We start from the raw sequence: 17,050 nt of genomic DNA on the forward strand, positions 1-17,050 counted from the left end.
CGGTCGCTGAAGCTGTCGCTGCCAGTCCTATAAATGTCTCCTCCCGGGACGTGCTGCTGATGAAGTCTCCTGCTAGGGCAGGACTGCTGTGAACATTGAGGCCCACCCCACCCGGCCTGCCGCCTCGGGATTAGTGACTTCTCGGAAATGGCTGTGTTATAGGAACGGAAACTTACTTTCACTTTCGGTCTGGACACGTGGGCTCGTGAGGCGGTAGATGGGGCGCCCTGAGTGTGGCTGAGGGGGAGGAGCTGACAGACAGGCCCTGGCAGCAGGAAGAAGCCTCGGGGCGCTTTACAGCAGGGGACAGGTGAGTCCCTGTCAAGCGAGCAGCGTCCGTTAACGTTCTGTCGTGACTCGTGACCCTGTATAGCGCCCTGTGCCAGCTCTAGTGCTCCTGGGCGCTGCAGCAGCTAACGATAGACAGGCAGGCGCCGAGATCTAGTAAAGGAATTAAAATGCTGCAGAGGCTTCGAGTGAGAGGTCTGGATGGAATAGGTAGGAGGAGGAGAGTAAGAGAGACTGCCTGCGTCCTCAGAGCCCCGCTCTAAGCCGCCCATCATACGCCCGAGCACACAGGTCCTGTATCTGTAGTGTTTATGCTCGGGGAGTGGGGCGGGGCTTCTGTGCGCTCAGGGAATTTGTTTGTTTTTGCTTTTAAATTCGCCCTTTTACTTCATGGTATGAACTTTAGTAGCGCACTATGCATGTTTACGCGTTTCTAGGCGCTACAGCAGCTAACAAACACTACGATTTCACAGTTATAAGTATATTGCCTAGTTAGACAGACAGACACAACGATAAAGTAAAGTAAGAATTATGTTGCAGCGCTAGAGATTGTAAGGATTGGATGAATGAGTGGATGGGCGGTGTGGAGAGGAGTAAAGAGTGGCTGTGGCTATGCCAGAATAAACAAGGATCCACGCCGCTGTAGTCACTTATTGTAACTTGTGAACACACACTTATTGCAAGATGTAGCGCATGGACACCAGGGCGCCTTTCTGTCCAAGAAGTGCTGTTTTTATTGATTTATTCTATTATGTCGGACCTTGAACTTCTATAGCGCACTGTACAAGCTCAAAGGCTTCTAGCTGCTGAAGCGCCCCGCCGAACCCCATCTTCGAGGTAAAATAGTGGTGATTAATGGGTATTAATTGTATTCACTTAAGCTAGTGGTTCCCAAACTTTTCCGACCTGCTGCCAAAGTGTTTCTGCGCTTAAAGAATATTTGCATGCACTTCCATCTCTACCCATGTCATACCCAAGTCATACCCATGTCATACATACCATCACACCCATCTCTGCAGGGCGACTCACTATTTTTTAAACCACATACATCTTTTTTTTGCTGTCTCCTCCCTAAAATTGCCTCCAAATCAATGCAAGAAAATAAATTCCTCTGATTTGTTTTGTGTGTTTTTATTTTTTAAACGTCCCTCTTTCTTGCTTCCAAATGTTGGCATTATGCCATATATGGTGTTTTATTTACCTGTGCTCAAGGAGAGAGCAGGCCTGTCTGGAAATGTGTGTGTACTGAAAGAAATGTGTCCTGGAAATACCTATAATTCAATTACAAATGTCAATACTTAAGAATATGTGTTGGGGGGAGGAGCCAAGCTCGCGTCCGCGATGGCCGCGTTTTAGCTCGGTTCCGTTCGCTTTCCTGCCTGGAACGTCTATCCTGTGTCTTATCCTGCCCCGGGAAGTATTCTTTGGTAGACTACGGAACTAAGACATTTCGTCTGTTCCTAGGTGCCGCGGATCCTGAGCTGCGCCCTTGTTTGCTTCGGGGCCTCCGGAGCGGGCGGGCCTGAAACTCCTCGGCGGCGGGTGGGGCGGAGCGCTGTAGCCGGCCCTTGGTGGAGGTGTGGGCTCGGTCGGAGAGGCCGATGTGCAATTAGACCGGTGACGGCTCTCCGGGCCTGGACCGGCGATCCTGCTGCTGGTGTTGAGGCACTGCCTTCCATGGACGGGGGTTGACCGTGTATGTGGCTCGTCTCCCCTTTGTTCTCCTGTCCGGCCATCTTGAGTCCCTCCGCCCGGACTCGGAGAACGGAGCCGGTGGCGTGGGGGAGCCGGCGACCCTCCTTATCCTGGTGGCCCGCCTTCCTGCCCTGGGGGTGCCTCTGCTTGTGGTCGGCTGTATCCTGTGTGACCCCGCTTGTGGCCGGACGGGGGTCGGAGCTTGCCGCGGCCCCGCCGGGCTTTCAAGATGGCGGCTGTCGGAGAAGCTGGCTCGGAGAGAGAGACGAGGATCTGTCTCTCAGCCTGGCCGAGACTGGCGACGCTGGTCGGCCGCATGGCTCGTTTGCTGAATACCGTAAAGGTGAGCCTACGCTTGGCGACATTCTCGCCGCCTTGCGCTCCTGGAGTGCTTCCGTGACCGCACCTATCGCTGGACCGGATGATGATCATTTTGCCGGGCCTGCTGGGCCCCCTCCGATGTGTGCGGCTTCATCGCTGCTGTGTGCTGCTGGGACTTTCCTGGAGGTCGTGGACCCGGCGGCTGCCGCTTGTTTGGGTGTACGGATACCCGCTGCTCTCAATCATCATGTGATTTCTCCTGTGCTGGGGGTCCGCCGGCCGGGTCCCGTCCGGACCGATCTAGTTGGATCTCCCATTCCTTTTTTGCCTCGAATGGCCGAACGAAGATCCTGTGGTTGCTCCGCCGAAACGGCTTTCCTCCTATTGTCGGCGGAACTGTGCCTGCATTACCTGCGGTGGTTACCGTCTTTTCCTGTTCATCTGGGTCGAAATCGATATGACTTGTGTGGATTGACGATTGGACTCCCTGCTATTCGCCTCTGGTTCCTCATGATCTGGTTCCTGGTGCGTTGGATGCCTACGGCTTTGGATAGACAAGGACAGGGTTGAGATGAACTTGCCTCGGTGGACTATTATTTTGCGGTATGGTCGGATGATCCGTTTGTGACTGTATAATTAGGTTCGATTCTCCTTCATGTTCCTGGAAGTTTATCCTCGTAATTATTATCTTCCCGTGGGCACTGAGTGTGTTCGGACGGGGGGTGGGAGCTGATGGTTTTGATTATGTGGCTCCTCTCCCGTCGTTGTCTCCCTATTTCCCCTTCTTCTTTTTGCTTTGTGGTTCTTTCTTTACTTTTAACTCTTCTATATTTCGGGTTTCTAGTTAGGGCGACAGGCACGCTGCTGGGGGGTAGGCCATAGCCTTCTGCAGGGGTGCAGGGTGGGGTGTGCGGGGTGGGGGGGGGTCTGTCATTTTGTTTTTTCCCCTCTTTTCCTTTTTTGGTTCTATGGCTCTTATGTATCCCTTTTTTCGGGACGCGATGTCTGCATGTGGGCCCCCTGGGGTGTTTTTTGTTAGCATGGGCCTTCTGGTCTCCCTGCCGTCACGGTTTACTACGCATCTATTACTCCTGTTACCACTGGTTCCCTGTGCCGGTCTATTTTTGAGTGCTTTGTTAGCCATGGGGCGCATGCGTGATGCCGCGTTCTTTCTTCTCCCCTTTTTCCCTATGTCCTTTTCCTTTTTCCATTCCCCCCCTTTTTTTTCTTCCCTCCCCTGGGTTGTTGTAGCAGAGGGCTCTTTGTTTTGTAAGCCTATTTTCCGTTCTCTGTATCATTGTGTGTTCTCGTAGTGGTGGGTGGGCGCTGGGCAGCGGTTGCAATTGCTTATTAATGTGGGACTCACGTTCTGCCTTTGTTAAAATGTAACTGTTTTTTTATTTTTTATTTTCCTGTATTCTGTATTACTGCTTGCTCGCGGCCCGCCACGGCCCTCTGGACCTTAATGATTGCCATAATTCTGCTATACCCCTTCTTCTATTATAAAATCAACCTTCTCTCATCCTGCTCGTGGTGGTTGCTCAGTGGCTTTTCGCCTTTGATTCCCGTTTGGATTACTGTGGTATCCTGCTGGAGCTTCTGTCCTGACCATTGTGCTTCTATAATTGTGGTGGCCGGCCCGATGGGTTGTAGGCCCGTATTTGTGAGCAATTTATGCACAATAAAGGTTTTAAAAAATAAAAATAAAAAAATAATAATACGTGTGTTTAATTGATGGGAAAACTGTACTTTCCTTATAACTTGCTTTGATGTAAAATGCATTTGGAAAAAAAGAAAATATTAACGAGTCTAACAAAATAAATCAGGCATCTTCCACTTACTTTGGGAGTGTTGGAACGTGGGGATCCAGTGAAATATCTCCCTCGACATGCCATCAATTATGCACTAAGTTTACAGCTTTAGGCATCTCACTTGCAAATCATCGACATCATGCATTTAAGTCTAATTAGTTTAACTGAAGCCAACAACCCCTTCAACATTAAATGCATTAAGGGAGGCATGGCGCACAGTTTGGGAACCACTGCTAAGCACAAAGACATAGCTTGCTAAGTAATGGCTGCAGGGTCTGTGGGACCTAATAACGTTCTGCATAGTGCTGCTTGCAGATGGCCCTCCTTAATGATGCTTTGGGCCTTATATGGCATAGCAGCTCGAGTGCTGATCTAGGACGTATGCTAGCGCTTATATGACCAAAATGTACCTTTATGACCAAAATCACACTAGGTAGCCTTGCCCAAAACAATATGTAGCTTTATTGAAGACATTCCTCTTACTTCGATATCAGATGAAGAGATCTGAATTACCTTTGAAATGAATGACCTCACAGAAAGAGACCTTCTAGGTGGTGTCTTATTTATTTATGAGTTTTGTATAGCGCCTGTATCACCCCCAAAGGGGTATCTCTGCGCTGCGGACGTACAGAGGAAGCTGGCCCAATGCGAGTCTAAAACAGAATAGTTTTAAGAAGCCTTCTGAATTGAAGGTGGCCAGGACATTGCCTCAGCCGGGTAGGGAGCTGATTCCAATACAGGGGAGCGAGGTACAAGAAAGCTCTCCCATCCATCCTCAACTTCTTTATCCGAGGAACTACAATAAGGGATTTGGTTCCAGAGCGAAGCTCCCTGGTGGGGGTATAATGCTTACATTTCGCAGCGAGGTAGGCAAGGCCTCTCCCATGCACAGCTTTATGGACGGTGCAACTAATTTAAAACTTAATGCATTAGCGCACCGGAAGCCAGTGAAGCTGTTGGAGAAGCAGAAGGGAGTCAGTTCTGTAAGGACGTTTAGGACCAAATGAGCCGCGGTGTTCTGCACTACCTGCAAACAGTCCAGCGAAGACTCATTTGCTGAGACCAGCAGGGCTTTGCAGTAATTCAGTCTGCTTAATACCAATAACTCGATGAGAGTTTTCCATCTGGAGTCAGGAAGAAGATGGAAGACTCGTCTCAACAGACAAAGCACATGGAAGCAGGAATCGACTGTGTAGGTTACATGATCCTTCATGGTCAATGCCTGATCAAGGCGAACACCCAGATTTTTTACAGCTACCTTAGGCAAAGAGTGAAGCTGGGTTCCTTTCTATCTCCATCCCTGTCTGTGCAATGTGGGGTCCCTCAAGGGTCGGCGCTAAGTCCGACCCTTTTTAAAATCTATGTGACCCCCCTTGCCAGACTAATTAGATCTTTTGGGATGGAGGTAGTCTCTTATGCGGATGACACCCAGATCCTCGTCTCTCTCTCCGAGCCAGCTTCTCCGACAGCCTCCAATTTTAGATCTTGTATGGAGGCTGTCGGACAGTGGGTGATTCACAATTCGCTAAAGCTGAATGGGGAGAAGACGGAGGTGATGGTGTTCGGGGATAAGGAGGAGGTATGGTCAGCCGATTGGTGGCCAGACTCACTGGGAGCATGTCCTGTCCCTGCTGCATCTCCTAAAAATCTTGGGGTAGTGATTGATCCTATCCTCTGTATGTGCCAGCAGGTTAATAGGACCATCTCTACCTGTTGGGGCATCCTCCGCATACTGAGGAAGATCAGGCACTATCTCTCGCAGCAGGCTAGGTAACAACTGGCAGTCGCTCTAGTGGGCTCTCGTCTGGACTACTGCAATGCGCTGTATGCGGGACTGAATAAAAGTCTGCTGCAGCGCTTGCAGGTGGTGCAGAACGCAGCGGCAAGGTTTGCTCTGGATTTACCTCGAGGTACCTTGGCCACCCTGGCCAGAAAACGACTTCATTGGCTCCCTATGGAAGATCGTATCGTGTTTAAAGTGTTGTGCCTTATCTACAAGGCCCTAGCTAAAAACAGCCTTTTAGGAATTGGATCTATCCTGTCGCGCTATAGTCCTTGCAGGACTTTACGCTCCTCAAGTAAGGCCTTTCTATCAGTTCCGCGCATTCGAAAAGCGAGATGGGGTGGTAAAGCCTTTACCGCCTTGGCACCTAAGTGGTGGAATCCCCTCCCGGGGGAACTGAGGTCTCTTCCTACCCTGCAGTTATTTAGAAAGGCCTTGAAGACCCGTCTTTTTGCGCGCGCATACCTGTAGCTTGATCTGCCATTTTTTGATCTGTTTTGTTAGGCGCCTTGATACCTCAGGGTTTTAGTTGCGCGATATAAATTAATTTCAGATTTCAGGCGCAGGGGGGATACCAAGATCCCCTGGCCACCAATCTGGTGACCACAACAAAGGGGCCTCTCCGAAGAGCATGATCTCAGTCTTCCCTACATTAAGTGTCTTCCCATGGAGTCAAATGACAAAAAAGTTCTGTTGCTCCAGTGAATTAAATGCAAACTGACAAAGGTATATTTAGCTATCAATGCGAGTTTATCGCAGAAAATGACTGCATTTACGCCATCCAGGCATTCGGAAAAGTATTTCACACAGGTGTAAATGATTTTACTACTGTGCATTTCTCTGCTACAAGTGAAGAGAAATGCACAGTAGCAAATCTCATGCAAGGATTGCGAAGAGGCCGTAACAAGGCTTGGTCAGCAGGGACATCATTTAAGGGTCGCCAAGGGTCTCAGCTGTGACTCCTGGTTTGCCTCTTGCAATCCCTGGTATTGCCTTTGCGACCCTTGGCTTCAGATGTGGCAAAATCTGTGGCAAAAACACAGGGGCAGCTCCCCTTCATTACTAGAACCTTTGGTGGCCGCTGTGGTTACTGTGCTGTGTTGCATCAAAGTGAGAGAAAAGAAATGTAATTTTTGTTTTCTTTCCCTGTGCGCTAAGGCACTTTTGGCAACCTGGCCTCATCAGACACACCCTTCGGCCACAGTGCAAAGGTGTGTGCAACTCTGAAGCATAGGTTTTGTACTGGAATGAGTCCTTTACAGTACAAAAGCTTTAAGCTTTAATACTTTTCTCATTCTGTATGTGTGCTGTACAATGCAGCATACATGTAAAGTTAGAAAATCAAGAAGAAATAAAAAAAATTCACCTTGTTGCGCTAATATGATTTTACCTTTAATAATTGAAAAGGCGAGGCATTTAGCAAAACGGGAACAAGGTGGTTTAATTAAACGCTGAGGCTGGGAGAGACTGTACAAAGCAAGTCTGATCAGAATCTCTCAATGTACAAAGGTTGCGGACCTCAATTTATGCAGTTCATGAGGTACAATAAAATTATTCTAAAAAAGCATTTTGGTTGTAAATCAACAAATGCAGACATTTGATAAGGACACTGATGGCTCTCAACCTCAGTGAGAGCTAGTGTGGGCCAGTGTGTATGTATCCAGATGTCTGGTGTGCGGAGCGTGGGATCACTATGTGTGGTGTGCCTGTTGAGTACTGATTGGTTGAGTGGGCTTATCTACATGTGGTATCTAACTTAGTGCTATTTCTGGGGAACGGAAGCCTTTGGCCAAATGTGTTTTATTTGGGGCCAAGTATCTCGGACTTGTTTGTGGTGCAACCATCTAGCTGTGGAATTGATCAGGGTTTTCCTGGGTGCATTTGTCTTTGGATTATGGGGGACCCAAGCTGTGACCCCTTACTCAATATGCGTGGGCCTGGGTGGCAGGAACTGCCTGGCCACTTATTCCTGACTCAAGGTTGATGGAGAGGTCACCGTAGGTGAATCCAACAGCAATGATGTGACTTCATTGGAACGTCAAAAAAATATATGCCAGCCATTGGTATCGCTTTTATTGACCGTATTATCATCACGCATAAGATTTCCATTTGGTACACTGCTAATATTTATACTGGCATTAATGTGATTATTGTATAAACAAGAAAGGGAGGAACCGTACTTTCTGTGGAAATAGGGACGGGGTACATGAAAGTGGAAAAGTAAACAAAGTCCCTAAGGTCCCAATGTTTTGGGTTTTGCCAAGAATACAAGGGCACATAATTTAAATCGTGAGATTAAACAAAACGAATTTGTTTCAGCAGGTTTTTAAGTATGCATATATGTGATAATAGGGTCAACAACCAATAATAATTCAAACAGATTTAGCTATAACGAAAATAATTTGTAAAAAGGGAAACATTTCTAGAAATACATTTTATTACATCATTTTGTCATAAAAACAATACAAAGTATCAAGATTAAAAAGCAATCACAATAAAAAACAATCACAATAAAAAATTCTTACTATTACATTAAAAACATACAAATAACACAATTACAAATTGTTATCCAAGAGGTTCTCAGTTGTGTAGAAAACAAAGGTCGACGCAGCGTTTCTGTGATTTAGAAAAATAGTTCACAGTCCTGAAGAAGGTGAACTATTTTTCTAAATCACCGAAACGCTGCGTCGACCTATTATCACATATATGCATACTTAAAAACCTGCTGAAACAAATTTGTTTTGTTTAATCTCATGATTTAAATTGTGTGCCCTTGTATTCTTGGCAAAACCCAAAACATTGGGCCTTAGGGACTTTGTTTACTTTTCCACATTAATGTGATTATGCTTGCTCTGAACGTATGCTGACATTGTTCTTATTCGCAATAACAATATTAACTTACAAGCGTGGGTCACGGAATACAGTGGCCTCAGTGTTGCTGATGTCTGTGCTGCTTTGGGGGCACAAGTTACGGTATACATTGACATTACACTGCCGGGCAATATGCGGGTACAAGCTGTGGCATCCGTTCACATTGCATATGCAGAAATTGCAGTTGTCGGGCCTGCACACATCATGACATTCATTGACATCTTGTTCATCCATTCCAACAACCTGCCTCGAAAAGGCGTAAGAGTTTGGGACAAATTAATGTCCTACCAATGTTTGTAGATCGTGATTTGTGTCAAAACCCGTGGGTGGTTACATGGGAGCGCCCATGCACCACCCGTGGAACTTCCCCCTTGAAACAAAATAAAGCAAAGCACAGCAAAGTGCAAATTTGTGTTACTTTTGGACACTATCCAATGCAAATCCTCAATTGTGCTGTTAGGGTTATGTGAGATGCCTTCCTGGAATAAATAAGGGTCAGGGTTCATATGATGTCACTTCCTATGATGTTCTTAAGGTGAAAAGGTATGTGATGTCCCTTCTGCTCCCCAGGCTTTTTAGTGAATCGATGCCCATAAAAGGCAGCAGAGTGGAGTACAGGTTCAAAGGTTAGTGAGTGCGCTGGTTTGTGAGCTGTTATCGTGTCATGATGTAGTGTTCTTCAAGGAAGTGGTTCTGCTATTTCCTTAACTGAAGCAGTAGGGTTGAGGCAGTCCTGGTAGATACAGGGATGTTGTTCAAGATCATGAAAATACTTCTTTGTCTCCAGACCTATGGATGTCCTGGCAGTGGGTGTGCCCAGGGCCACCAGAGCTTCTCAGCCAGAGAGGCGGAGGTGGCCCTTGTGATGACTGCAGTAGATTCAGCTGGTTTTCAAGATTGTCCGGGCCGGCAAGGGAAGCTACTGATGTTCCATCAGGATGGAGATGCTGCATCTCATTTGGTCAGCCCCTTGAGGAGGTCTGCTGAGACATGTAGGATGCCCTTGATGGGAGTGTGGGGTCTGGGAGGCTGAGGAGCATGGTATTGCCATCATCCAGATGCAAGGATGGTAGTTCGGGAGATGATTAATGAGAAGAACGTTTTCACTTTCTTTAGCAGAGAGAGGTGTTATCTGTCCGTCTTGTTTTTTCCAGTTGATTTGATTTGCTCATTGGGGGTGAGGTTAATGTCTAGGTTTCAATTCAAGAGACTTGGCATTATATGAATTTGGGGTTGGAGTCTGTCCAGGTTCATTACTTTGATCCAGGTCTGGACTCCTTGCTTCTTCTTCTTCTTGGCAAACAGCAGATATTCTGGTTTGGTGCGGCTGAGCTTCGGGTAGGTCTTAGACTGAGGTGCAGGGAGTGTTTGAGGAGTTCTCATGTACTTTGCGTCTAGAGTTATATATTTTTTAAATCAGGCAGGATTTCATATGATCACTGTGAATGCACAATTTTCAGTCAAGGAGATAAAACAGTTGTTTAAAGAGCAGTAATTGCCTATATTTGGGCATTAATGACAGTCAGAAGCTTTATACATCACTGAATGAGTCTGTCTTTTTACTTTCTCACAACAGACATCCTACGGTGGCTGCCGTGTCCAAAACTAACATGCGGGGAACACGTGATGTACCGGCGAATGCTGGTAAGTAAAACAGAGCAACACTGTAGGTATGGAAGGAAGACAACCGCAAAGCCATAGTGTAAAGCATACATGTTATACAGTAGGACTCCAGTATGTATTACTTTGGTGTACCAATACTTTAGGTCCACATGGTGGAAACAACTTTATTGATGTTATAACAGGGTGGCCCCGGATAAGCACATGACAAACCATACTGTGCTCCAGAGAAGACCTCTTCCATGGGTTTGCGCAGATGCCCCAGGGCACATGGGTGTGAGCATGACGCCGGGATCTGTTTCATGCAACTCAAAGCAGAAAACAAAATGGAGTCTGTATTAAGACATCTTTCTGTATACATATTGTCTCAGGGAGAGGACAGACAGCACATTTTAATCATTCTTCCTAAAAATGCTATACTTCAACAGCAATTGGGAGTGTAAAGTAAACGCAACTAATTTAATGTTTTATCTAAAATCATCCTTACTCGACACTTGGGTTCTCCTGTCTACCTCTATCAGTGTATCAGAGGGTGGGAACATATTGTTTCCTCAATGTTCCCTTTCCCCATACTGCCCTCAGTGTTCCCTTTCACCATACTGCTCTCCAATGCTGCCTTTCATCATACTGCTCTCCAATGCTGCCTTTCATCATACTGCTCTCCAATGCTGCCTTTCATCATACTGCTCTCCAATGCTGCCTTTCATCATACTGCTCTCCAATGCTGCCTTTCATCATACTGCTCTCCAATGCTGCCTTTCATCATACTGCTCACCAATGCTGCCTTTCATCATACTGCTCTCCAATGCTGCCTTTCATCATACTGCTCTCCAATGCTGCCTTTCCGTATACTGCCCTCCAGTTTCCCTTTCACCATGCTGCTCTCCAGTGTTCCCTTTCTCCATGCTGCCTTCCAGTGTTCCCTTTCACCATGCTGCCCTCCAGTGTTCCTTTCCACCATGCTGCCCTCCAGTGTTCCTTTCCACCATGCTGCCCTCCAGTGTTCCCTTTCTCCATGCTGCCCTCCAGTGTTCCCTTTGACCATACTGCCATCCAGTGTTCTCTTTCTCCATGCCACCCTCCAGTTTCCCTTTCTCCAAGCTGCCCTCCAGTGTTCCCTTTCACCATGCTTACCTCCAGTGTTCCCTTTCACCACGCTGCCCTCCAGTGTTCCCTTTCACCATACTGTCCTCCAGTGTTCCCTGTCACCACGCTGCCCTCCAGTGTTCCCTTTCACCATACTGTCCTCCAGTGTTCCCTTTCTCCATGCTGCCCTCCATTGTTCCCTTTCACCACACTGTCTTCCAGTGTTCCCTTTCACCATACTGTCCTCCAGTGTTCCATTTCACCATACTGACCTCCAGTGTTCCCTTTCACCATACTGTCTTCCAGTGTTCCCTTTCACCATACTGTCTTCCAGTGTTCCCTTTCACCATACTGTCCTCCAGTGTTCCATTTCACTATGCTGCCATCCAGTGTTCCCTTTCACCATGCTGCCCTCCAGTGTTCCCCTTCACCATGCTTTCCTTCAGTGTTCCCTTTTACCATGCTTTCCTCCAGTGTTCCCTTTCACCATGCTTTCCTCCAGTGTTCCCTTTCACCATGCTTACCTCCAGTGTTCCCTTTCTCCATGCTACCCTCCAGTGTTCCCTTTCACCATACTGTCCTCCAGTGTTTCCTTTAACCATACTGTCCTCCAGTGTTCCCTTTCACCATGCTGCCCTCCAGTTTCCCTTTCTCCATACTGTCCTCCAGTGTCCATTTCTCCATGGTGCCCTCAATGTTCCCTTTCACCATGCTTGCATCCAGTGTTCCCTTTCACCATGCTTTCCTCCAGTGTTCCCTTTCACTATGCTTTCCTCCAGTGTTCCCTTTCACCATGCTTTCCTCCAGTGTTCCCTTTCACCATGCTTTCCTCCAGTGTTCCCTTTCACCATGCTTTCCTCCATTGTTCCCTTTCACCATGCTTACCTCTAGTGTTCCCTTACACCATGCTTGCCTCCAGTGTTCCATTTGTCCATACTTCCCTCATTGTCCCCTTTTACGATACTGCCTGTAGTGTCTTGTGAGATAGAGCTGTTGGGACCCTTTTGGTTCCTGACAGACTCCTTAGAACTGTAACGTAAGTATTCGGATGTGGTTTATAGAATTTGTGATTTCGAATGTTTAGTTCATGGTTACACGCTGAGGAAGAAAGACTTGTAATGCCAAGCTCGATTTGTGTCGTAATCATTTATAAATGCTGGGGAGGTTGCTACAACTGTTGACGAGATGTGGTATATATAACCAGAAAAATCAACAATGCTCTCCCAGAGAGTTTGCCATGGTCCAGCAAACTACTTGTGCGTGCCTCAGTCGAAGTGAAGATTGACGGTTGGCGTATGTGAAGTCAAAGCACCAATCAAGTCAGTGGAAAGCTTTTGAAGAATATGAAATCCTCCCAAAGAAGTTTGCTCATTGTTTGCCAGAAACCTACTGGTAAAGCAGTGAAAGTTGTACTGCACCACAATCCAACACTGAGCTATAAGTCATACGGAACGATAATGATGATGGTAACGACAACCAGGTACAAAAAAGAGTTAAAAGCAGGGTTAGAAATGGGGTTCCTGGTTGGCTAGGGTATACACCTACGCCCGGCAGAACCTACCACTCTAAACAAGGTAAGGGAGTTAACACACCCAAGATAACCCCTGCCCACCCCTTTGGTAGCTTGGCAGAGCAGGGGTTATCTTGGGTGTGTAACTCCCTTAACCGGACTAGAGTGGTGGGTTTTGACTGGCTTAGGTGCATACCCTGGCCAACCAGGAACTCCATTTCTAACATTGGTGATCAGCTGTGAGGATAGGACTTGCGTTTGCGCAGTACCACAGTTATTCATTGTTGCACTACAAACTCTGTACTTAGACCATCACGAGTTTTGTTTTTCTCTAGATTTTCTCTCATAGGTCATTTTCTTGTATTGTGTTCTCCTGCTTTAGCTTTTACGCTTAGGAATCTTGTGTTGCACTTATGTGTTTGTACATTGCCAAAATGAAGTCAACCAATAAGCTTGAAAAGCTGGCATATTACACAGTTGAGGAGTTAGAGTGCTTCTGAAGACAGTGGAGGTTAAGGGCAAGGTAGGCGATGCCCACACATCTTGACCTTTCCAGTACCCTGCTCCCGTTTTTAGAGGATTTCTATGAAATAGAGCCAACAGCGAACCCATCAGGTGGGCCTAGACTATACCCTGAGGTCTATGAGGACTCTGAGGGTGAGGGTTCCCAGTCCACACACCGAGAGGTTAGTGGCTGTGAGGGAGACCCTGAAGAGTTTGAGCATAAGGAAGAAAATGACTGGGCAGGGCCGCCAGTTGAGGTTGAGAACCCCAGGTAGGGGGGCTTTCCTTGCTGGGTCTAGTGCCAGGAGCAGTGGTTCCTCCCAAGGTCTGTCCCCAGAAGAGTTGGAGGATAGGCGACAGGAGAAAGAGCTTGAGAAGCTCAAGTTGGAATTGGATGGCAAAAAGCTTGAAATGGAGCAATGGGAGATGGATAAAACCCTTGGTCTCGAGGAGAAGAAATTGCTTTTGGCTCAGGAGTTGAGTATCAGGGAGCTTCGCAACGGGACGCATTTATAAGAATAAAGAAGTCTACTGCACGCGAGGAATCCCGTGCAAGACCGTATGTTCCTTGAATTCATTTCTTCCCGATAACACTGGTAGGCTCTGATTTATACCACACTTCGAGTTTCACTAGAAAGGCGTTGAGTCCAGAGTTTTGCGATTGAAACTTTTTCGCTTTCTTTGCATCTCCCACAGATACATTGACAGCGCCCTGATGAGATTCCAGGAACTTTCGCCCTGGTATCGAAACGCGTTGGCTTGTTAAAAAGGAGCAATTTTGATAAATTCCTTCATACCAGCAATTGCTGGTCTCACTAGCAGTCATAGATTGACTTTACTCCTTTTATCCTTTTGTTGTTTCACTCATTATTTCCACTTGTACAGAATCACCGTTTCCAATGCACATGTCTTTTTTGATATATTGTTCTGTTTAACAAATGTATTGTTTTCATGTGGGATGTATATGATGTAGACACTTGATTTATTTTTGGTCTAGTTTCATTTGTCATTTTTCATGTGTCAAATTTGAAATTCACTTGTGTAGATAGCTTTGTAGAATTGTTTTGTAAATATATGGATATAGATACGTGTCTTTTTCTTGCTTAAAAATTTTCTTTTGAAAAATCATCAAATAAACATGAAATAATTGGTATAAATAAAAGTACCTTGTCGATCCTGACAGATAGCATCTTCGACACTCCTTAAGTGTGGATATAAATATAGGTGGCTAGGCACTTTCATGTGTTTTCTCTTGGACGAGAGAAAGGCTGGGATTGAGAGTGCCTTAGTTGAGGAGATGATGACGGAGGCATAAAGGACCTTCGCCAGAGAGAAACTAGTTTATGATGAACGGTTGTCCCATGAGCATAGCTATCATTCCACGAGAATGATAGCTAGGTACCAGGAGGAGGGTGTCACCCCTGAAGGGAATAGGTTGATGTTCACGGGGTGTAGGAAACTGGCTCTCCAGTCTTGGGGAGAGTTTGTGGGGGATTGTTGTAAAGCACTGGGGGGTTGGGTGAAGGTTACACAGCAAACAATTTTGAAGGGCTGTTCAATCTAATTGTCAGGGAGCACAAGTTCTGTTGTTTTCCAGGTCTACGTCAACACCTGTTGGGGAGTAAGTTCTCTGACCCCAGAGAACTTGCACAGGAGGCAGACCTCTGGGTGAGTGCAGAGAGTATGGAATGGCATTTGGATGTGATCCTAAAGGGAGTGGCTCAGGCTTTTTCCTACTGAGGGAGGTAGGAAAGGTTTGTGGTAGCCCAGACAGGTCCCAGTCTAGTGGGAGAAGTAGAGGGTCTCGAGCCCCTTCTCAGATAAGGAGTGGGGGGGGGAGGTGAGTTCCAGGTTGCCCAAACCCCAGTCTCAGAGCCTGGTTGGTTCCATGAGTGAACACCAGGACGGGGGGCCTAGTGTGTACTGGAAGGCCTTCCACTCAGGGGGATCCCCTAGTCTCAGGAAAACTTGGGGGTGAAGGGGCTGCTGTGGCATGCAAGCCACCAGTTCTGGTGTCTGGCAGTGGAGGGTCTTCTCACACTGTCAGATGGGCAGGGGTTTGGAGATCGGTGCCAGGTAGATTTTCACTCAACACATGAGGAATGTGTTATCCTTGGGGGCAGGGGCTGGATGTACTCCTCAGGAAGTCCTGGCTTTCCAGGCACATGCTTAGCAGCAGGAGGCCAGGTTCAGGAAGTAACCCCTGACTAGCAGGGTCCTTACCGTGTTGCCTTCTGGGGGTCCCACTCCAGGTGGGAGGATGCAGAACTCTAGAAGAGGGGGATGAAGGACTTGCCCCTTACCCTGGTTCAACCCAAGGGTGCTGACTCTGGGTTGGGAGACCCGTTGCAGGGTGGAACCACTGAACTGGTGGGAAAAGAAGGACAGATGACCAGCTCTCCATCATGCAGTCATGCTGCGTCCTCCTTGGAACTTTTAATCAGTTTCATTCTCTCCCTTTCCCCTCTTCGGCACAAGAACATTACCTGAAGCAGGAGGCATAGACATGTTTACAACACAATTTTAAAGATCTAAGGGCGAGGTATCTTTTTTTTACAATATTTTAAACCTTGGAACTAATCACTTCACTATTTATAAAAAACTGGTTTGCTGCAATTTTTTTATCTTGTTTACTGTGTTACATTGTATATCCCATGGTGGTATGTTCCACCCGTTTATGATTTTATGAAATCAAATAAAAGTATCTTCTTCTGTGTTGGGAAAATTGTGTGGAATGGCTGTGACCAGAGCCCTGACAGTTCTAGGTTTTCGGGGTACAACTCCAAGAAGGAGGGTGAAGAGCAGCAGAAGGTGGGGTAGGGGAAGGAGAGCCTCGCCCCTGACCCCTGGCCAGCCTCAGGGTACAGACCCTGGGCTGTGGGGCCAGTGGCAGGGTGGAACCCCTGGACTGGTGGAAGGTAGAGTGGGGCAAGGATACTATGCACCTGGGGCTCCTGCCCCCCCCCTCCCTTTGAGAGGTACCATAGACCAGAAACCCCTGGATGGCCTAGAACCTGGTTCTGGCCGCTGTGAGCTAAGGAATCCCCATGGGTTTGCTTAGTTGGTCCTGGGAGCATAGACAGAGGGATCCACATGGGTTCAGATTGGCGTTGAATCGAAACCTACCCCTGCCGGTGCGGGCCAGGTTCCTGCTCTATCGCCCCAAGCAGGAAAGCCCATCAAGGTATTGATTAGTCTTCCCTGGCTTTAGGACGGGGGCTTGTGTTGGACCTGGACCTTTTTGCTGGGTTGGTTATCCCCAAACTATGTATCTTCCTTCTGTATTTTGTCTGACCTGTTTTTTGTGGGTTTTATAACTCTGGGCACTTTACCACTGCTGATCAATGCTAACGTGCATGTGCTCTCTCCTGTAAAATTGGTCTACAACTGTTTGGCATATTTAATTCACTTGTAAGTCCCTGTACAGTGGTATTCTATATATCCAGGCCTGTATATTTAATGCTACTAGTGGGCTGCAGCGCTGCTTGCGCCACCCCCAAAAGTAGCCTTTGAAACCTGTCTCAGGCTTCTGCCTCTGCATTGCCTGTGTGTGCAGTTTAC

At 47.2% G+C, this 17,050-nt stretch overlaps 1 protein-coding gene across 2 annotated transcripts in view; it reads left to right on the forward strand.

Annotated features, from left to right (window-relative positions):
• Positions 1-217: 217 nt before the first annotated feature.
• LOC144828405 (GTPase IMAP family member 9-like) overlaps positions 218-17,050 on the forward strand; it is a 102,464-nt gene continuing 85,631 nt past the window's right edge. The window contains exons 1-2 of one of the 2 annotated variants that reach the window (XM_078686531.1): positions 218-310; positions 10,346-10,413. In XM_078686531.1, coding sequence (XP_078542657.1) covers positions 10,380-10,413 — 34 coding nt within the window. In that variant the 5' untranslated portion in view covers positions 218-310; positions 10,346-10,379. Of the gene's footprint in view, positions 311-555; positions 580-10,345; positions 10,414-17,050 lie in introns of those variants that run through there. The other variant, XM_078686532.1, reaches the window with a different exon arrangement.

The sequence above is a fragment of the Lissotriton helveticus genome, chromosome 4_1 (genome assembly GCF_964261635.1).
Source record: "Lissotriton helveticus chromosome 4_1, aLisHel1.1, whole genome shotgun sequence".
Lineage (NCBI taxonomy): Eukaryota > Metazoa > Chordata > Amphibia > Caudata > Salamandridae > Lissotriton > Lissotriton helveticus.